The sequence below is a fragment of the Emiliania huxleyi genome (assembly GCF_000372725.1).
Source record: "Emiliania huxleyi CCMP1516 unplaced genomic scaffold EMIHUscaffold_32, whole genome shotgun sequence".
In the NCBI taxonomy this organism is placed as follows: domain Eukaryota; phylum Haptophyta; order Isochrysidales; family Noelaerhabdaceae; genus Emiliania; species Emiliania huxleyi.
In genome coordinates this window covers 230,109-250,938 of record NW_005199601.1, presented here as the reverse complement: position 1 = coordinate 250,938, position 20,830 = coordinate 230,109, and the positions used below count along the sequence as shown (strand labels likewise).

The window sequence follows — 20,830 nt, the reverse complement described above, 5'->3', positions numbered from 1 at the left end:
AGGGAGCGACAGACAGGGAGCGCTGGTGCCTGCCTTCAGACGACCAAGCTGGCTAGGGTGTCCGGCTCCTCGTAGGAGCAGCCGGAGGGCAGCCGAGGTGGCGGAAGAACGTCGTCGCCCATCGACGGCTGCGCCTTTGCGGTGGTGCGGCGTGCGGGACGGGAGAGGGCGACGCGCACGCTAGAGTCGACCGTCTGATGGGTCGCGCCGAGCGCCTTTGCGAGGAGGGCGAGCGACACCTGGCGATGCGGGCCGGTGTGGCAGCCGACGGCGAGGTCGTTGTACAGCCCATCGGCAATCAGGTCGCGCGGCGTCACTTCAAAAAAGCGCCCAAAGATGCAGCCGCCGCGCACGGCGTCGTTCTCGTGCGCCAAGTACCGCATCCAGCGCGCGGGCATTGAGAGGCGCCATCCTCCCAACCCGCCTCGCCGACCTGGCTCGGGGCGACCTGGCCTGGCTGCGCGCCTTCCTCTCCGGGCGGCGGACGCGCGGCACGCTCAACGCGCGGCACGACACCGAGAAGCAAGACACGCTGCTCACCTGGGCCGCTCGTCACGGGCAGGCCGAGGCGGTGCGGCTGCTGCTCAAAGGCGGCGCGAGCGTCGGGGCGACGAATGGCGGCGGCGGCTCCGCGCTGCATATCGCGTGCCAGGAGGAGCAGATTGAGTGCGCCCGGCTGTTCCTCGAGGCTGGCGCGGCGGTCAACCAAGCTGCTGACGACGGCGTCACGCCGCTGTTCATCGCGTGCGAGAGGGGGCAACTCGAGTGCGTCCGGATCCTTCTCGAGGCTGGCGCAGCGGTAAGCCAAGCCCGCAATGACGGCTCCACGCCGCTGTTCGCCGCGTGCCACTTCGGCCACCTCGAGGTCGCCCGGCTACTTCTCGAGGCCGGCGCGGCGGTGGCTCACGCCGACGGTAAAGGCTTCACGCCGCTGTTTGTCACCTGCCGGGCGGGCCACGTTGAGATCGCCCGCCTGCTCCTCGAAGCTGGCGCGGCGGTCAATCAGGCCAAGGACGGCGCCACGCCGCTGCTCATCGCGTGCCTAAAGGGCCACCTCGAGATCGCCCGGCTGCTGCGCGACGCTGGCGCTGACATCAACCATGCCGAGGAGAGCGGCGCCACGCCGCTGTTCATCGCGTGCCTAAAGGGCCACCTCGAGATCGCCCGTCTGCTTCTCGAGGCCGGCGTCGCAAAGGACCAAACGGACGAGGACGGCGCGACGCCGCTGTACGTCGCGTGCGAGAAGGGGCACGTCGAGTGCGCCCAGCTGCTGCGCGACGCTGGCGCAGCGGTCAACCAAGCCAAGCAGAACGGCGCCACGCCGCTATTCGTTGCGTGCCAGCAGGGTCAGCTCGAGTGCGCCCGGCTGCTTCTCGAGACTGGCGCAGCGATAAACCAGGCCCAGCAGAATGGCGTCACGCCGCTGTTCATCGCGTGCGAGATGGGGCAGCTCGAGTGCGCCCAGCTGCTTCTCGAGGCTGGCGCAGCGGTAAGCCAAGCCCGCAGCGACGGCGCCACGCCGCTGCTCGCCGCGTGCCACTTCGGCCACCTCGAGGTCGCCCGGCTGCTTCTCGAGGCTGACGCGGCGATCGACCAGGCCGATGAACAAGGCGCCACGCCGCTGTTCGCGGCGTGCCAGGAGGGCCACCTCGAGGTCGCCCGGCTGCTCCTCGAGGCGGGCGCTGCGATGGACCAAGCCCAGTTCCAACGCGCCACGCCGCTGTTCGCGGCGTGCCACCAGGGCCACCTCGAGGTCGTCAAGCTCCTCTCCTCCTACGGCGCCTCCCGCGCTGCTACGCCCTTCGGCACGCCCGAGGAGGTTGCAACCGAAGAAGGCCACGCCGCCATCGCCGCCTGGCTGGTCGCCAGCCGCGGCTGGACGCCGCTCGCGCACCTTGAGACCCTCACCGCCGCCCGCGCCACCTCCCTCCTGCGCAGCGGCGCAAGCCTGCACGAGGGCGAGCCGACGCCGCTGCGGCGCGCCGCGGGCGGCGAGGGCGAGGCGGCGGCGCTGGTTCGGCGGGCGGCGGCGCCGTGGTCGCCGGCAAGCCACTCGCTCTTCCCCGCGGCGGCGCGCGAGCGGGCGGCGCTCCTCGTCGTCTCGCTCTACGAGATCCACGAGCGGTACCACCTCGACTCGGCAGGAGCCGAGAACGGCATCGCGGCGCTCGACTTTGGCCACTGCGTCTTGGGCTTCGCCATCACGCGCGAGACGCAGTAGGGGAGTTGCAGTGGCTTCGCGCCCTCACGCTCACGGCCGACGGCGCTGTCTTTGAGTTGCGAGCGAGGGAGATGAGCAGAGTGCGAGGACGCACGACGGGATGTATACTACCGCGCGGCGTCGTTGAGCTCGTCCCTTGGCGAGCTCAAGCTACAAGCTGCTGCTGCTGCCGGCGTCGCATACGAACAGCTTCGCCCCCGGGCGAGGACGTGTGTAGGTGTTTGGGCGGGGGTAGAATGCATCTCTTACATGCAGTGTCCTCACACGAGCGCGCAGCCAAGCAGCCAACAACCTTGAGTATGATGTGTGTATGCATATGCACCGTGGGTCGAGGGGAGCCTCCTCTCTCTCTCACTTTGCGCCGCCGCCCGCAGCCGCCCTCTGCTTTTGCCTCTCCTTGGCCGCGTCGATCAGCGGGACGAGCTGCTGCTTCTCTGCGAGCACCTTGAGCAGGTTGATGAGGAAGGGCAGGTAGTTGTGCTTGCGCCGCACGTTCTCCGCCTTCCACCGCGCCAGCTTCTGCTCCTCCACCGCGAGCAGCTGCCGCCGCTCGGCGAGCGCGGCGTCTCCCTCGGCCAGGCTAGCGATCTGCTTGCGCAGCTCGTCCGCGCGGCTGGCGGTGATCGCCATCAGGTTGAACCGGATCTCGCTCTGCGAGTACCGCTCGATGCGCGCCTGCGGCAAAGGCACCGGGCGAGGCTCGAGATGGCCGACGTGCAGCCGAGGTGCAGCCGAGGTGCAGCCGAGGTGCAGCCGAGGTGCCGCCGAGGTGCGGCCGAGGTGCAGCCGAGGTGCAGCCGAGGTGCAGCCGAGGGTCAGCCGAGGTGCAGCCGAGGTGCAGCCGAGGTGCAGCCGAGGTGCAGCCGAGGTGCAGCCGAGGTGCAGCCGAGGTGCGGCCGAGGTGCAGCCGAGGTGCGGCCGAGGTGCAGCCGAGGTGCAGCCGAGGGTCAGCCGAGGTGCAGCCGAGGTGCGGCCGAGGTGCAGCCGAGGTGCGGCCGAGGTGCAGCCGAGGTGCGGCCGAGGTGCAGCCGAAGTGCAGCCGAGGTGCAGCCGAGGTGCGGCCGAGGTGCAGCCGAGGTGCGGCCGAGGTGCAGCCGAGGTGCGGCCGAGGTGCAGCCGAGGTGCGGCCGAGGTGCAGCCGAGGTGCAGCCGAGGTGCGGCCGAGGTATAGGGCGCGGCAGTGCCTGGATGGCCGGCGCCACTGCCTCGAGCCAGTCTGCTCCCTGCGGCAGCTCGCCGAGCAGCACCTATTTTATCTCGTCGGGTTTGGGTACCGGGTTGGGTAGGGTACTACGCTAGCTCGCGGAGCAGCACCGGCCCCGGCTTTAGCCCGTCAAGCTGTGGGAGGGAGGGGGGGGGGGGTCGGAAGGGTCTTGGAAGGGTGTCGGAAGGGTGTCGGAAGGGTGTGTCAATAGGTCTCGGAAGGGTGTCGGAAGGGTACCTCGTAGAGCTTGCCTGCGACCGGCACCTGCGGGGAAGGCTCCGAGAAGGTTCCGGCGAGGCGCCGCGCTCTCGCGGCGCCGGCGGCGCGCGCGCGGACGGCGCGCGCGCGGAGGCGACGCGGGCGGTGGAGTGGCGGAGGTCGACATCTCGGCTACATCTCGGCGAATCTCGGCTCTGCGAGACGTAGGCGATGAAGTGGTAGAGGTCGTCGTCCTTGGTCGCCACGCGCTTGTTGTCCGACATGAAGGGGTCGGGGGGCGCGAAGGAGTTGTGCGCCTGACGCCGCCGGAGAGGCGTGGGAGGGGAGGTACGTACAGCCGCGAGCCGTGCGGCGGCGGCGCGCAGTCTGAGTTCAACCCCTCACACGCACTCTCCACATCGGGGCTCTCGCCGCAGACTGTGAGAGTGAGAGAGTGGCGTGAAGCTTCACGGTGCCGACTGCGGTGTGTGGCGGCGAGGCGCAGTCTGAGTTGGAGTCTGAGTCTGAGTTGGAGTCTGAGTTGGAGATGCCGTGCGGACGAGGTCCGAGTTGGAGATGGCGAGGCCTACACGTCGGAGGAGCTCGGGCGATCTCGGGCAATCTCGGGTGATCTCGGGCAATCTCGTGTGATCTCGGGCAATCTCGTGTGAGGAGTGGAGCTGGAGACGGCGGAGCCCTTGGTCTCCGAGTCGAACTCCTTGGTGAAGCCCTTGGCGGCAGCGGGGAGCGGTGGTGAGGGAGGTGCTGGCCAAGGGTGCGGTCGTGACGGAGGCGGCAGGGGAGGAGAGAGAGGCGGCAGGCGACGAGAGAGGCGGCGGGGAGGAGAGAGGCAGCGGGGAGGAGAAGGCGCGGTGGTGGGGGCGTCCGCCTTGAAGTTGGAGAGCTCCTCACCCAGCTCGACCTACGGGAGGCCAGCTTGGCTCGTGGAGCGACCATGCGGTAGAGACGACCGCACCAGCCAGTGCCGGCGTCCGGTGACGGTGGGAGCGAGGCTGGCGGCAGCAGAGGCGGCGGCAGCGGCGGCGGCGAGGGTGGAGAGAGCACCTTCTCCGAGTTGAGCAGCACTGAGAGGATGGCCTGGGTGGCGCAGGCGTTCGTGATGACCTGCTTGGCGAAGAAGAGATGGTCCTCGTATCCAGACGCCTGCCGAGGGCCAGCGTGCACAGGCCGCTGGGAGCGGTGCCGCCAGCGGACGCCGCGGCGCCGGTGCAAGGCTGCGACTGTGTGGGGCGAGCGCTCACGGTCGGTCGATCGTCCTGCTGCGCGAGGTCCTGCTGCCACTTGAAGAGGAAGATGAGCCCGTGCACCTCGCCAAGCGCCTGCATCGAGCCGCTGTCGAGGGAGTAGACCTCCTCAAACTGGACGCCTTTGACGCCCATCTGCTCGACGAGCTCGGTGAAGACGCCGGGGTCGGACTCGATGGTGCACCAGTCGGTCATATCGGTGAGAGCAGCTGTCCAGGCGCCGCCTGGATTCGACACTTCAGCTTGGTATAGTATCATCTGATGCTTCTCGAGGGGGTATCAGGGATGTGTGGCAGCCCGCTGGCTGTGTGTCTTGTGAGCTTGTTTGTGTCTGTGTGTCGCTCGAGCGTGTCGTCATCATCTGTCTTGCGTCCACCCATACCGCGTTGGTGTCCAGTCCGAGCCTGACTGTTCTTCACCTTACTACATACATACATAGGGTATGCTCTAGGCCTCTGTGGGGACCCATCTCGGCTGGGTATCAAGGTATCATCGGCGGCCGCGCAGCGAAGCGACAATTCACACTTCTCACCGAGGACCGAGCCCTCCCGCATGGTCCGCCCCGGTATCATTCAAACTCTTTGCGCTTCCGCCGTACCCGCGCGCCACGCCCACCAAGACGGCGGAGGCGGCAGAGGCGACGCTGGCCACCATGCTCTCAGACAAGGCCGAGGAGCTGGCGGCCGCGTCACGCCGCTGGGACGGGCTTGTCGAGAAGCGCACGGCCTTCGACGCCAAGGTTGCGGCGGCAAGGGCGAAGGCGCAAGCGGCTGTGGAAGTCGGGCAGCAGCGCAAGGCGGCGAAGACGGCCGCGAGCGAGGAGTTTGCGCGCCAGCAGCTCGCATCGGCGCAGGCGATGGGGGCGGCGGCGGGGGACACCGAGTCCGCAGCGGAGCCCGCCACGGCGCCTAACCCCGCGCCCCCCGCGGCGCCGGCCCCGGCCGCAGCCGTGCAGGCCGCGGCCCCTCCCACGGCTGCAGCCGCACCGGCTGCGGCCGCGGGCCCGTCAAATGCGACGACGGCCGCCATTAGCGCCCTCCTCGCCCAGCGCATTGCTTAGTGGTGCGCTCGCCTCCCTCCTGCGCGACGCTCATTCGAGCGCGTTGTCTGTCTTGGCGCGCGCGCAGCGCGCGCGAAGAGGTGTGAAGAGGGGGGTCGTGTCCGGTGTGAAGGGTAACCCACCAGGGTATCAGCCTATCCTCTAGGGGCCCAATGCGGGTCCTCTCAAGAGGGTATCAGGGTATAGCCCTGGGGTATGATCTGGCATACGATGATACTATACCAAGCTGAAGTGTCGAATCCTGCTCGGCAAAGAGGAAAAGAAGAAATTTTGCTCGCCGGCGGCCGCCCGGCAGCTCAAGCACCACGCGCGAAAAAGTCGTTACAACCTGTGCGTCAGTCCTTACCGCCGCCCCCACCGCCACCCTCCCTCGCAGCCATCCTCTCTAGTCTCTCTGATCCTCACTCAGTGCCACCGTCGCCGTCGCCGCCACCGCCGCCGCCCTCACCGCCACCACCGCCATCGCCACCGCCACCGCCACCGCAGCCACCGCCACCGCCACCACCGACCTCTCCGCCACCGCCCTCACCGCGACCGCCCTCACCGTCGCGGCCCCTCCCTCACGCCTGTATGTCACCGCCAAGAAAAAAATCACGAAATTCGAGGCCGAGGCGACGCTCTCGCGCAAGTGAAACGAGGTGAAACGCCCGCATGTCGACGAGCGAGCAAGTACTGTGGCGCCGGGTGGCTCGGTGCGAAGAGGCAATGTGGGGTGAGCCTTCCGCGGACGGAGATCTCTCGCAGCGGGTCGACCTGCTCGAGCTAAGTCTCGGTGTGACGAGTGATGGAACACGAACGGTGGAGGAGCGGCTTGGTGCTATTGAGCACTTGATTGGGCTGACAGAGAGCCCGTACAAGCTGTGCGACCTCTTTTGTGTTGCCGCGCACGAAGTTTGCGCCGCTTGCCTTGAAGACTCGCGTGCGAGGCGCGCAGCTTGGATGGGCGACGCGCGTTTGAAGGCGCTGCTCAGCCAGCGTATCATTGAAGATGCGCCACCTTCTGCTGGCGCGGGTGAGCTCACCAGAGCGAGGCAACGGCTGGAAGCCAACACTTCTCTGGCCTGGTTCATGCGCCTAGGCACCGACCTACCGGCGGCGTACATGCAAAACGCCAATAGTCGCAGCGACCACACGCTCGGTACTGTGTTTGAGGCGCTTCTAGAGGCAGCAGCGCCAGAGCAGCGAGCTAGCACTGTGGCGATTTACGCAGACTGGGTCGAGGCACGGCTGGACGCTAACCTCGTGGTGAGCCATGTTGAGCATGAGGTCGCGGATACCGGCGAGATGCAGGAGGTGAGCTGTTGGCAGTGGTTGCCGGAAGATCAACAGGTGGAGGGCGATGGCCAAAGCCTTACCACGGTTTCGTCCGCTCGGAGCGACGTCAGCACACAGGCAGGCATCCGAGCCACACTCCTGACGCTGCATGAACTGCACGAGCATTGGGCCGTCGAGCACGATGACAACCTCAGCGGCATTCCCGAGGACGGCGACGACTCGGGTGGCACGACAAGCCGCTGGCGGCCCGAGGGCATGGGCATTGGCGACTTGCAGGAGGAGGAGCAGTTGCGCCAGGCCATGGTAGCCTCACTCAATGAAGGCATCGGGTCACAGCTACCTCAGGAAATGGAGGTTGCTTCCTCGGCGCAGCGGGAAGGGCAGGAAGTCGAGTTGTACACCAATGCACCCGACGGACGGCGCCCTCGACGGCGCCGCGGCCGGCTCGGGAAAGAGAGGAAAAGAGCCGTGCGCCGTCTCGCAGAGAATTGTATTTATTATTTTGGAACTCTCTCCATGGAAGAATGTGCTGGGCGCGCGGTTGTGAGTGTGTGTGTGAGTGAGTGAGTAAGTGAATGACCGGTCGCGGTCGTGTGTGTATCTGCTCGTTGTCGAGTATACAAAAATAACTTGGGCACGCCCCCTGGACCCCTCTCCTGCCCTGCTGCGCCGTCTAAATGAATAAATACGTCCTCACCTCTGCAGGATTTCTGCGCTGACTAGTCCCGCTGTTGGCGTTGAAAAATTCCTCCTTGCGGCAATCGTTCACGTAAACGGCGACTCAGTGCATCCTTCCTTGAGTGACGGCGTGTCGATCTATGATCAAACCCGCCTTGGAGACGGCGTTGGTGCTTGGTCGTTCAGACGTTCACGTTCACGGCGACTCGATCTGCAGCTCCCTTTGTGGACGGCGTGTCGACAATGATCAAACCCGCCTTGGAGACGGCAGCCACCACCACCAGCATCCCATGTCCGGCGCCGTATCCCTTTCGGCGTCGACGCGAGCTTGGCGCGACCGAGCTCGTGGTATCGTATTGCACAGCGCCCCTCGCCTGGCTGAAGGGCGCGGTGGACGACCTGAGGTGCCTCGGGGCCAGCGTCTCCAGAGTCCACGTGGTGTGCAAATGCGGGCGACGGCCGAATGCATCCGAAGTTCCGAGTGGAGCCACAGTCAGATCGGCAAGGAACGTGGGCCGCAACGACCACACCTTCGCCGACTTTATCGCGACCCGCTACGACACGCTCCCTGCGTCCATCTTCTTTCTCAAGGACACCTCGGCGGGAGCCGCCGCCGGCCCTCGCAGCGGGAAAAATACGCCCTTGCCCATCCATCTTGTTGGGTCTGAGCTGCAGGCGTCGGAGGAAGGTTTTGCATGTGGCAGCGAGCCGCCCACTAACCTTGTGCCGCGCGAGCGCGCGCAGTCACTATGGCACGCGGCGCACGAGGCGGACGAGTTTCGCTTGGTAGACTACCACCGAGAGCACGAGCAGAGCCGTCTCGCCGCGCAGAGCCCCCCCTTCATCTCGCCGTCACGCCCGCTGTGGCGGTTTGTGAAGACCACCTTCTCCCGCGCCACGGCGAGCCACTTGGACTCCGCGCTCCATCCACTGCGTCTCGTGTGCTACGGGGGCACCTTCGCCACAACCGCAACGAGCGTGCACCGTCAGTCGCGCAGAGACTGGCGCGCTCTGCGCAATGCCCTCACGCGAGGTGACAACATCGAGGAGGGGCACTACACGGAGCGGCTGTGGGCGGCGCTGCTGACGGCGCCGGCCTCGGCGGAAGACGCCGCCTCTGCTTTGCTCGGTGGCGCTGGAAGGGGAGGGCGCGACTTCCGCTTCGATCGCACGAAGCCAATCCGGTTCCTTTCTGGCGTGGCCTTGAGAGACTGTCTCCCTGGTCTTATCTGGCAGCACAACCCGGCGGAGGATTCTGAAAGGGCATCCGTGCCCATCGCCGCGGCTGTCGTCGGCGCTGCCGTCGGCGCTCTCGCGTTCGTTGCGATCAAAAAAGCGCGGCGACGCATCTCGACGGGTGCGCCGGTTGCGCCAACGGCATGCTCCATTACGTCGTGGGGGGCAGCTCATTAGGGACGGCACAAGCCTATGGTTCCTAGTTGGTGTGTGTGAATGGCTTTTTTGCGCGTCCAGTCGGTGTGTCGCCTGTGTCTTATTTTTGTTTTTCGCGGGGGTGCGTAGCGGGAGTTGGCCTCTGCTGTAACGTCTAGTGGCGTGAAAGTGTGATTCACCAAATATGATGCTCAGATAAAAATGCTTAGGTACACCCTCACCCCGCCTACTGACGTTACACGTAAGCGCTAGAAGCGACTCCTGCGAGGAAAAGAAAATTATTTGCTGGTCAGTGCAACACCCAGCACTCGTTTACTCAGCACTCGGCCTCAGCAACGGTGTCAGCTATTCCAGTGGCGGCAGTGCTGCACGAGCACCTGCTCCGCTTACCATCTGTGATGGTAAAAAAGCACTTCCGGGTGAAGGGCAGACCCATGTTCCAAGTAGAAACGCCAGTATTCATACTTGCTTGCAGTTGCTCTTCGAGTCGGCACATGACTGTGTAGACGCCATCGTGGAACCAAGCATCGCCTTCGAGCTCCGACCGCTCCGTCTTCTCCCAGGATAACTTGTGAGAGACCACTTGGTGCGCCTTCTGCTCGAGCGCCCAATCCTTGACCTTGAAATCGACCGAGGCCTCGGTTTCTGTCTTCTCTGGCAAGTTGGCGATGCTTCTTGACGCCAGCTGAGCGAGCCCCTCTAGCATTCCATGCACATGGAGGTTCCAGCTGTGCTCTTCTTGCTTATGGTGCTGCTCAAAATCCATGGTCGAAATATTGGCACCGCCCACAGTGTAGGAGAAGGATTTCTTCTCTCTGCCGCACACATGGCTCTTCAGGATCTTCCTCCACTTGAGTTCCACAGCAATACCAATCGTAAGGCCCGTAGCTTCGATCCACTCGTCTTTGACCAGCGCCCTCCACGTGGTGCTCACGTCTTCTGGCGTATCGGCTCGGTCGTAAGCAGCAAAGACGCCCGCAGTGGATCCGAGGCTAGAAGTTGGGCCCACCATCCATCTTCCAAAGCGGGAGTACCACATTGCCTTGTCTGGATCGCCGCGCATGATGTACACGGCGTGGTCGTTCGCCAGATCGTCACCGCGCCGGTTGTAAGTGCCGAGATATTGATGATTGGCGTTGACGGGGAGCTCTCCGGAGAGATAGACGGCGGGCGCGCCACGCAGAGCAGCCGCTCCAGCTTCCCCCGCGTCTATTCTCATTTCTGGGGCGAGTAGCATACTACCGGTCACATTCACTGCCCAATGTTGTAGGCTGTTCTTCTCAGGCACCAGGCTCGGGCTGAACAATACCCCCATCCAGGGCAGTCCGTTGCAGTGCCCGACGTTTGTGACGTTTGTCAGCGTCCAACCCGCACTGTACCACATCGCCTTACTAGCGTCGCTACGTTGGATGTAGACAGCGCGCTCGTTGACCAGGTCGCCTTCCCGTCGGTCGTACGTGCCTAACCACTCGTGCGCGGCGCCATCAGGAAGAGAGCCTGAGAGATGAACAACCGATGAGCCCTGTTCGCTCGGTTCTCGCCGCCTCGCCCTGCGCCACTTGGGCCGGTGAGGCGGCGCCCCGCGCGGCGCGTCCCTCGCCCCGTCACGCCGACCCCTGCGCGCACCGCTCATCTTCAGCCCTCTCGGGGTTACTCTTGCGCTCACGCAGGGGAACCCGGCGGTACTCCCTTCCCCCCACCTCCGACGGGTTAGGTCGGTTCTGCGCCCCTTTGGCGCCTGTGCATGTCCCGCGTGCCCGCCTGCCAGGGCTGATGCCAAGGCCAAATCAACAACATGCCCGGCTGATGCCAGGGCCAAACCCACTGCCCGGCTGGTGCCAAGGCTCAATGACTCTAAGTCCCGGTCCGGCATGCCAACGACGCAGCCCGGCAAGCCCACGACGCACGGCTTTACGTGTGCAAGCGCTCGCTCTTTGCTCATTTGCTTTCTACTCTCCACCTTCACTTCCATCTTTCTCACCAGCGCGGCGATCGTTCAACCCGGGCACCACAGCGCTGTGGTGCTTACTGGCCCATGTGAGCTCACCAATGAGGGCGCATGTGCAACCTCACCAAACTATCCCGGCAATTACGGCAACGACGAACGGTGTGTGATCAGCAATGTCCCTACCAATCCGCTCGAGGTGCTCTGGTTTGACGTAGACCAGAGCAAGACCGTCGTCGCCTCCGAGTCGCCGGCTACTTGCACCGACTACCTCACGGTCAACGGTACACAGTATTGTGGCGACTCTCAGTCTGGCCCCGCGGGTATGGTGCCAGAGGACGGTATCATCACTTGGGTTTCGGGCTCGTCTACCGTCAAGCGTGGCTGGAAGGTGTGCTGGGCTGCCCCTCAGCCAACGAGGTTTGTCGACCCACGCGAGACAGCATTTATGGAGCTCGATGTTGACGGGGACGGCACGGTTACGCTCGAGGAGATGGGCTTTGAAGGCACCGGCCACCCACGCCGGCGGATGTTTGTGCCTCTATTGATTGCCGCCGGAGAGGTTGTCGCAACTTATGGAGCCAGTGCCGTGGCAAGCGAGGCCGCAGCCACGACTGTAGGTGCAGGGCTCACGACAGAGCTGGCGGTAGCCCTTGGAGTTGGGGCAGGTGCCACGGCGGCCGTCGGTGCGTATGCCGCCAGCAACGGCGATTTCTTTGAAGGCGTCCAGCACCTCAAGAGGGAGTACAACGCTTTCTTTGAGCAAGATGTTTGCCAGGCGTCCTGTGGTCGGGCGACTTGTGGGGTTATCAGCCAAGGGGTTACTTGCTCCGAGCTCTCAAATCTTGGTTGTGACTGCCACGGTTGCTGCGACCTCGAGGTTGATGAGTCCGGGATCGTCACTTATGACAGCAACGCCTACTACTGCGACTGCAAGTGGACGTCAAAGCATGCCTGCCCAGGTTCTCCATCGAGCCCCCCCCCCGGGAATTCAGGCCTATGCCAAGGACGACGGCTCTCCTTGCTTTAAGTTCTGCTGCGAGGGTGCTACGCATGCTGATATGGCGGGTATGTCACGCATGATGGGACGGGTGAGCAGCAGCACGTAGGTCGTAGCTTCACGGGAAGCAGCAAACTCAAGCGACGATGAACCAACCGCAGCCTTGATTTCACCATCACATATGCAGAGAGAGAGAGGAGGATATGCAGTGGTTGCGGTCCCTGCACAACGGGGAGATTGCATGCTTTTCCAGCAGCTCCGCTCATCATGCCTCCACATTCGGTGCAGTGTTTTCTTTTGAATTGGCTCCGGTGGTTTGCCTGTGTTAGTGCCAGCATGCGCCAGAGTCAACAATTGTGTCGTGGAGGATTGGATTTATTAATTCGAAAGGGGAAAAAGAAAACCGGCCCCAAATCCTATCCCCTCCCTCGCCCCCCCCGGCCCAGCGACTCCACAAGGTTGGCACGCTGTTCAGCCACCTCCAGCCCGTTGGCACGCCGTTAAGCCACATTCAGCCCTTGACTCCCACGAGAATGTCGCCGCCGTCGGGCACCCTCGCGCTGGTCGTCATGCTCGCGCTCATCTCAGGCTTCGCCGACGTGATCACTTGGGTTCGCTTCGAGAGCTTCGCTGGCCTGCAGACGGGTAACATGATCTTCATTGGCGAGGCCATCTTCGTGCAGTCGCTGCCGGGTGCTTTCGCCACAATCTCTTACAAGTTGGCGATGATCGCCTCGCACTTTTTTGGCGTCTTCCTGTTCTGCGCCCTCGCCCATGTCACACGCTGGCCCGTTCGCGTGGGCTCCTTGCTCCTCGCTGCCCTGACGGCGGCAGCCGCGGTGCTCGACTTGCTGTTTGAGAGCAGGTGGGCCGCGTGCCCCGTATCTGCCTCGCTTGGCGCGATGAACTTTGTGAGTTCGCCCAATACTCTGCTCGAGGGCAAGGTCTTCATGATGACCACGCTAACGACCGGTAACCTCCAAAAGTGCGCCAAGATGCTCTTCTACGCTGTCAGCGACCACGGACTCAACGCCGAGGAGCGAGCGCAGACGCTGTACGCGGCGGCGACCATCTTAAGCACGATTTGCGGAGCGTCCCTCGCCGGCCTCGCTCTCTATGCCAGCCCATTCGGAACGGCCACCACCAGCCCGTCTTGGTGGTTGTTGTTTGTGGCGGGCGCTCAATGCGCCACGCTGCTGTACCACGACTTCCTGCTCAAGCCGAAGTCGGAGTCGTATCCACTCGAGCACGGCCGCATGTCGCCGCTCGTCGAGCCGCTCGCTGCTGATGCGGGCTCGGCGCAGGCGCAGGAAACGTGCAACACGGCGTGTTTGGGATGTTCGGAGGGCGACGGAGAGCGGACGGCCGGCAACGCGGCGGAAGATGGGCTCTATCCTTCTCCTCTCCGCGTGACGGTCGATCGAGGGGCGGCCGATTGACTGCGATTGAGAAGATGTAGAGACTAGAGTGCGAGTTCTGACATGCCGTTTATCGTTTCTTTCCCTCGCGGGAGTCTGCTTAGGCGGCTCCCGTGGTGTACCTGTGTTCGTGCCAGTGCGTACCAGTCGCAGTCCCGTGCCCAGTGTGTGTTGTGAGGGTGTTTGCTGTGAATGGGTAGATAGGTCCCGTTTGCCGTTTATCGGTCTGTCTGGCTCCCAGGCAGATGGATGAGCTCATATGCTGGCTGTATTGAGGGGCCAGACCCGGACACACAACAAGGAACGCTAGGTAGGAAATGCCAGCTCCCAGCTGGTGGGTGGGTGGGTGGGCCTTTCGATTGGCCGGCGGGTCCGTTTCACGAGGCACCACCCTCATGTTCACAGCCTTGTTATTGAGAAGAAAATACCTCCTCTGGCGCTGTGCGCTGGTCTATGAGAGGTTGAGGTGCGAGCCCTGGAGGCCCTGGGGATGGGGGGAGACCCGCGTTCACAACGATCCACATCCACACCGTCCTTTTGGCACTCTTACCTCCCCATAGGTCGTCTCTCTCATGTCCACCATTGGCCATGGTCCGCATCTCCGCGCTGCCGCCGGGGAAGTATCCCGTGGTCATGTCTCTGGTCTGCTTGGCCATGATCTCAGGAACGATCGCCGTCACCAAGGCCAACCACCAACTGGCCAGCGTCTGGGATGTGCTAAACTCGTGAGCGCCCCTGCCCCGCAGCAATGCACGTGCCGATTGCTCATTTCCCTGCCCGCGCGCGCAGGTACTTCCACTTTGATGCGTTTGCGCTGGTCTTGGGCACAATCGTTGAGGATAATGACGTGAGCCCACGCAGAGCGTGGAGAGAGAGCCACTCCGAGCCCGCACGCGTCGCTCACCCCTTTCCGCTTCCGGCTAAGCCGCCCGAGGTCCTCCGGCCGCCACCAGAGTGGGTGCTGGCGCAAAGGCGAAGACTTAGGGAGAGCGGTGGTGCGGGAGGACGCGCGGGGCTGCCTGTACACTGGCTTGCCGACGAGATGACTGACTGATGAGCGACGATCGAGAGCGATGACTCCTTCGCGCTTGGGAGGCCGTTGAAGCGGGTGGGTTTGAAGGCATGCTCATGCTTTTTAGCGCTTAGGGTACCACGCATGAAAGAAAAGAAGGCAGACACAAGGCAACAAGAGGGGATGGGAGGACGGCATGTGCTCTCTGTTTTTTTTCGGGTTGGCTGCGCACATGATCGACTAACACTAGCAAGCACCCCACCTACCTCGCGCCAGCCGATCTTCACATGGCCGGAGTGCAGCGAGTTAGTAACCTCACACCCAGGGACGGGGAGCTGAGCACGCTGGATGATCGGAGCTGATTGCTTGGCGGATTTCTTCTCGATCTCTGGTCGGTGCGTAAAAACACCCGCGCAGGTCCAGATGTCGTGTCTCGCGCCTTGCGGGGGGGGGGAGCGGAAAGGAGGAACCTCTTCCCAAGAGCACCACTCTTGGAGCGCCGCCACTACCACCCAGAGCGCTGCAAGCAGCGCCGGGCAATGACGGCTTACCGCCCACCCAGCCCCCCCTCGGCACACCCCGGCAGCCAATGTGTGACGGCTCGAACCCGCTAAGCCATCCCGCAAGCGGGATGGCCCGCCACTCGAACCCGCAAGCGGGCGTACGAACCGCGAGCGGCTCGCACTCGTGACACGCAGGCGTCCGACTGACGGCGCCGGGGCTAGGCGACCGAAGAGGAACTACGGCAAGAGAACCGCACACCACCCGCTGACGGCCGGCGGCGAGGTGGTTGAGCTCGTGAGCGCCGCGGACCTCAAGGCGCTGGAGAGGCGCGCGTGCAGGCTGCTGAAGAGCGCGTCGAGGAGTGCGTCGCTCAGAACGCCGCGCAGGACGCCAAGATCGGCGCGCGCTCCGCGACAAGCCGGCCCCGCCCAACCCGCCGGCGGCCGCGGCTCGCCCGCCGGCAGCGGCGCGGCGGCAGCTCTCCTCCGCGACCGGCGACGAGACCGAGTTCGCCATCACGGGGAGGAAAGCGACGCTCTCCTTCAACAGCCGCACGCCCGACCTGACGGCGACCCGCCTGACCGGCGAGGGAGGCGGCAAGCTGACGTGCAGCGGCGAGCTGCACGCGACGGACTTTGTCACGGCGGACGGGGAGAGTGTCACCGAGCGGATCGAAGCGCTTCGCGGAAATTTCACTGAGTTCGTCACGGAGCAGCTGAAGGACGGTGTCTCGCAGGGGCTCGCGAGCGTGAGCGAGGAGCTCGAGTCGCTTCGGATGTTTGTGGGCATGGTGCCGCCGTCGCCTCCGAGCAACGCCTCCGTCGCCGCCACCACCCACGCCGCCTCCGGTAGCGCCGCCTCCAACCTTTCCGCCAGCGTGCGTTTGGTCGGTCTGCACAGTTGAGTACCTCAACCTCGCCGACACCAACTCGAACCTGAAGGGCTTCCGTGGCGGCTTCGCCACCGACGCACACGCCTACTACGTGCCGTACAGCAACGGCGCGTTTCACGGCTACGCGGCGCGCGTCAGCATCTCCGACTTCTCCTCCTCGGGCGTCAAGTACCTAAACCTCGCCGAGACCAATTCAAACCTGAAGGGGTATGCTAGTTGCTAGACCGGACAACTCCCTATCTGACACAACGGCGGGCACGTCGCCCCATGGTGCGCGTAGCTATGACAGGGACCGCGGCCGCGGAGCCGGCGGCAGCTGACCCCACCTGTGCCCTGAGCCTGACCCCATAGAGTACGTACGGTCTGGCTGGACCTGGAGAGTGGAGTCGGACTGTCGCGGTGGAGTGGCGTCTGGGGGCCTCTTCACCGCACAATCAATGGAGGCTCGCACATCATTCTACAATCATGAATCAACTCCAGCGCTCACGGCGCAACTAAGACGTAAGAGCCACACCCTGCCAGTATAGCACCGCTCAAGGAAAGGCAACGACGCACGGGACACGGAGTAAGCACGCGAGTACGGCGACGGAGCCTCAGCTGTGCTCCCCCGGCCCTACCCCCCCCCCCCCCCCCCAAACCATAACCTCCAGAGAAAGGCTCGCCGCGCAGCACACCGCTGCGCAAAAGCCCCCATCACTGCGAGAGCGCGCGGCGGATATGGACCCAGACCCATGTGGGTCGCCGACGCGGCAAACGCTTCCCGCCCCTCCTCCCCGGCGGGTCGCTGTGCCTGCTCATGTGAATTGCTCAAGATGGCGTCTGTGTGCTGTGGCGTCTGCCGTGAGTGCGGCCGCCGAAGAGTTAGACATGCTCCTGCGCCGCCTGCACCGAGACCGCGGACTCCTCCGAGACCACCGAGACCGTCGCCTCGCCTCCAGAGCCGTCGCCCGCGGTGGTTGTCTTCGCAGAGCTGCGGCGGCTGATCGCGGGTACGAGCCGGCTGCCACGCTTGGCGATGCTGCCCGAGAGGCGGCTCATCCTTGCGACGCTGCCCGACTGAGCGGGAGTCGCGCCGAGGTCCTTTGCCAGAAGCGCGAGCGACACCTGCGGAACGGAACGCCCTGGCTGGTGAGTCCCGCCAGTGCGCAAGGCGAGATGTGGGAGAGACAAAGCGCGCGCCGGGTGGTGGCGCCCCGGGAAGCACGAGCGTGCCAGGGTCTTGTAGAGCCCGTCGGCGATGAGCTCCTGCGGCGTGACTTCGAACATTCTGCCAAACTCGCAGCCGCCGAGGTCCGGGTCGTTCTCGTGCGCCATGACGATCTTCAGCTTGTCTTTGCGCGCCTGCTGGACCTGGTCGGCCAGCCGCGCGTCGCTGAAGCTGTCCTCGTTGAGGTAGAGCAGCATGTGGGTCGCGGTGGCCGGCCGAGCATCGGCGGTGGAGATCGTGAGACCGGCAAAGGCGGCGGCGATCTTGTTGGCCAGCTCCAGGGCGCCCGCGTTGGCCGGCGAGGCCCAGAGCATGGTCTCCTTGGCAAAGGCGAGCAACTCGCTCTCGGGCTCGCCCGGCACGCAGAGCGGGAGGGAGGTCTGGTTCAGGTAGTTGGGCGAGCAGAGGAGCACCGCCTGCGGTTCAAGGGTGCCGGGGCTGAGGTCTCGGGAGGGGCGAGAGGGCTGCGGCTGTGCCCCGCAGCGCCTCGACGATGGTCTTGAGCGAGACGCGCTGGAACTCCACAACTCGCATGTAGATGGTGTGCGTCCAGCCCTTTTCAAAGATGTCCGGCTGCAGGTCCTCCGGGCATTCGCCGCGCAGCGCCTGCAGCGTCGCGCCGCCCTTTGCAGGGTCCGCCTCTTGGACGAGGACGATCGGCTTGCTCTGCTCGAGCGACGAGCGGATCTCGCGGAGGCAGTTCTGGTGGCACGCAAGCAGGCGGGCGGTGAGCCGTGGGGAGTGTCGAGGGGCGCAGCAGACTCGGGTGCGTTGAGAGCCAGAGGATCCCGAGCGCGGGACAGGGCGGCGAGAGCGCGCCTTGGAGCGGAAGTAGCCACACGAGAGGAAGAAGAGGATGACCTGCGAGTGCTGGATGTACTCCTCCAGCGACCCAATATCCTTGAGATCATCTACCTATGAGAGCACTCCGCGGTGCGTCAGAAGGGCTGTGTGTAGCTAGAGCAGCGCGGCTGAGCCTGTGCGCGCGTCGAGAAAGATCTTGAGGCCCGGCACCAGCAGCTGGAGCTCACTCTTGATGTTTCCGACGGCGTCTTGACCGGTCGACCTGCACGGTTAGGGGGTTGGAGTTGGATGCGGCCTGGCTTGATCATCCTCCTAGCTGCGCGACGCACCAGATGTGAGAGAGGAAGAGGTGCCACGTGAGGCCGGTCCCGATGCTCATCTCGGGGGGCTGCTTGGTCGAGACGAGGCGGATCGTGGGGACCTTGGCGACGCGGCGGGCGGCGACGACGGCGCCGATTAAGAAGAAGACGAGCGCAACAGCAACGAGCACGATCATCGTGTCCACGATCGCATTGAGCTTTCCGAAGCCGAGGACATCGGCGGGGTCGGCTCCCTGGTACCGCTCCTCGATGCCGAGGAAGATGGTGGTCCAGTTGGTGCCGAGGAAGAGGAGGAGGAGGACGAGGCTCGTGGCGACGGCTAGCACGTCGTCCTCGACCCGCTTGTACGGCCGCACGACGGCGAGCACGACGGCGTAGCACGAGCAGATCAGGGTCGCCACCACGAGGCGAAGGAATGCGTTCTTCTCCGGGATCAGCAGCACGAAGCCCGTGAGCACGAGCTTGCGCGCCAGCTCGACCGCCTCCCACCAGTACCAGGTCTTCTCGTACTCCCGGTGGAGGAAGGCGGTGGCCCGCGTCAGAGCATTCGGCGACTTGGCCTGCAGCGGCTTGTAGCAGGCGGCGAGGAGCGACGTGAAGAGGACCAGCGAGCCGGCCGGCCAGAGGACGATGAAACCAAGGGCCAGGGCGGTGATGGACTCGTGATCCTCGGTGTAGCACTCGACGCTCGCGTCCTGCCGCATGTAGGAGACCTGCTCCAGGGGCTCGTTCGGCGGAGAGATGGTGTAGGCCTATCAGCAGCACATTGCCTGAGGGGCGGCGTGAGCAACGGCAGTCATCACTTTGAGGCGCCTGACACGACCACGAGCGGAAGATGGAGGCGCTGATGGAGGGCACGAAGCAGAAAATGAGCACCAAGCCGGCCGGCGTGAGGTCGAGGAGGCCGAGGGCCGCCTCCGCCCACAGCTTTGGGCGCGGTGACGCGGCACGCCAGCGGCGGAGCCGCAGCGCGATTCCCGTTCCCATGAGCAGGGCGATGAGGACGACGGGGGAGAGCGCGCTGACGACGAGCCGCGTACCATAGCCGAGGCACTGCTCCGGCAAGAAGAAGCCCGACCAGTCGATGGAGATCGCGCTGGCCAGCTTGTCGGTCCAGCCCGTGTACTTGTCCGGCAGCCGCGCCGAGTAGGTGGACGACAAGACGGTGCTGATCTGGTAGAAACCAAACAGGATCTTGACCTTGGCCGTCATTCCGCCCCCGACGTAGTACTTGACGGAGCGGTCTGCAAAGCGAAGGATTGGGCCGATGAAGCGCTTCTCCCGCCAGTCCGTCATGCTGTAGGCCCACGCCACGAGGCCGCACGCGACGCAGAGGCCGAGGACGAGGCCCGCGATGCGACCCGCAGCGGCGCCGCGCGCTCCGCACTCTTTGCACTCGTCGCCGTCGACGAGGTAGTGATTCTCCGCGGCGCAGAGCTCGCACTCGGGGCCGGTGAAGTCCGAAGCGCAGTACTCGTCCGAGCCCGCCGCCTGCAAACGGCGAGACGCCTGCTTGGCTCCGCGCTCGTTGCCGGCGCACCGCGCCTCGCCGGCCTTGTCGCCCCCAAAGTCGCGGCACGCCGTCAGCACGGCGGAGGAGGGGCTGGCGCGCCAGTAGCCGGCTGGGACGCCGAGGGTCGCGAGAGAGGTGTCGTCCGAGCACTCGGCGTTTGGCGGGCATGGCTTGCAGTAGTCGGTCGGGGAGGAGAAGATCTCGGCCGGGTCGGCGCTCTTGAGCAGGTAGAAGTCCTTCTGGCAGACGGAGCAGGTGACGGCGCCGCGCTCACCACTGAGGGGGTGAGGGCAAGGGACGCACTGGCCCTGGCCGGGGTTGGCGGCGTACGTGCCTGCAGCACACTCGCTGCAGGCGCTGCTGCCGACGCCAGAGGTGGTGCCGGGCTCACAGCGCTCGCACTTGGAGAGGCCGGGCGTGGCGGCGAAATGGCCGGGCTCACAAGGCTCGCACGTCTTGTGGCTGACCGCGCCCGGCGCCGCGCTCGCCGTGCCGGCGGGGCAAAGCTCGCACGAGGCGCTCGAGGCGGAGCCGCTGGTCGGGCTGAAGCTGCCCGCGGGGCAGGGCTCCCAGACCATGCTCGTGGCGGCTCCCTCCACCTCGCAGTAGCCGCCCGGCGGGCAGGGCTCGCACGACGCCTCGCCGACCGAGGAGGAGTAGCTCCCGGGGCGGCAGGGGTAGCACTCGGTGGCGCCGGTGCCAGGCTGCGCGTGGGGGCGTGGGGGGGGGGCGGGGGGGTAGGTTTTGGGGTGCGGGGCGCGCGGGGGGGTTTCCAAGGGGACGGGCCCCTGGTTAAAATTATTGCCCCCAAAAAAGAGGCCCCCCTTCTCTAAAAACTGTCGGGGCGGGGCGGGATAACTTGCTTACTTCCCCCCCTAAAAATCCCCCCCCGCGCCCCCCGAAATAACCTTTTTTTTTTTTT

General features: G+C 64.9%; 3 protein-coding genes across 3 annotated transcripts in view; 2 read left to right on the top strand and 1 right to left on the bottom strand.

The window, feature by feature from the left end:
- Positions 1-1,610: 1,610 nt before the first annotated feature.
- EMIHUDRAFT_354802 (hypothetical protein) lies at positions 1,611-2,222 on the top strand (the record flags this gene model as incomplete). Its single annotated transcript, XM_005774027.1, has 1 exon — positions 1,611-2,222. A coding segment is annotated over one exon (611 nt), but the record flags the coding sequence as incomplete, so codon positions are not given.
- A 10,501-nt stretch (positions 2,223-12,723) lies between these two features.
- Positions 12,724-13,953, top strand: EMIHUDRAFT_435662 (hypothetical protein). The gene is given in 2 exon segments (XM_005774026.1): positions 12,724-13,824; positions 13,844-13,953. 1 exon segment carries the CDS (start codon positions 12,772-12,774, stop codon positions 13,675-13,677), a length of 906 nt encoding a protein of 301 aa, XP_005774083.1. The 5' UTR covers positions 12,724-12,771; the 3' UTR covers positions 13,678-13,824; positions 13,844-13,953.
- A 6,818-nt stretch (positions 13,954-20,771) lies between these two features.
- EMIHUDRAFT_207631 (hypothetical protein) overlaps positions 20,772-20,830 on the bottom strand; it is a gene marked incomplete at both ends in the record, with an annotated part of 465 nt that continues 406 nt past the window's right edge. The window contains one exon of the mRNA XM_005774025.1: positions 20,772-20,783. Within this exon, the coding sequence (XP_005774082.1) occupies positions 20,772-20,783 (12 nt within the window). The remainder of the gene's footprint in view (positions 20,784-20,830) is intronic.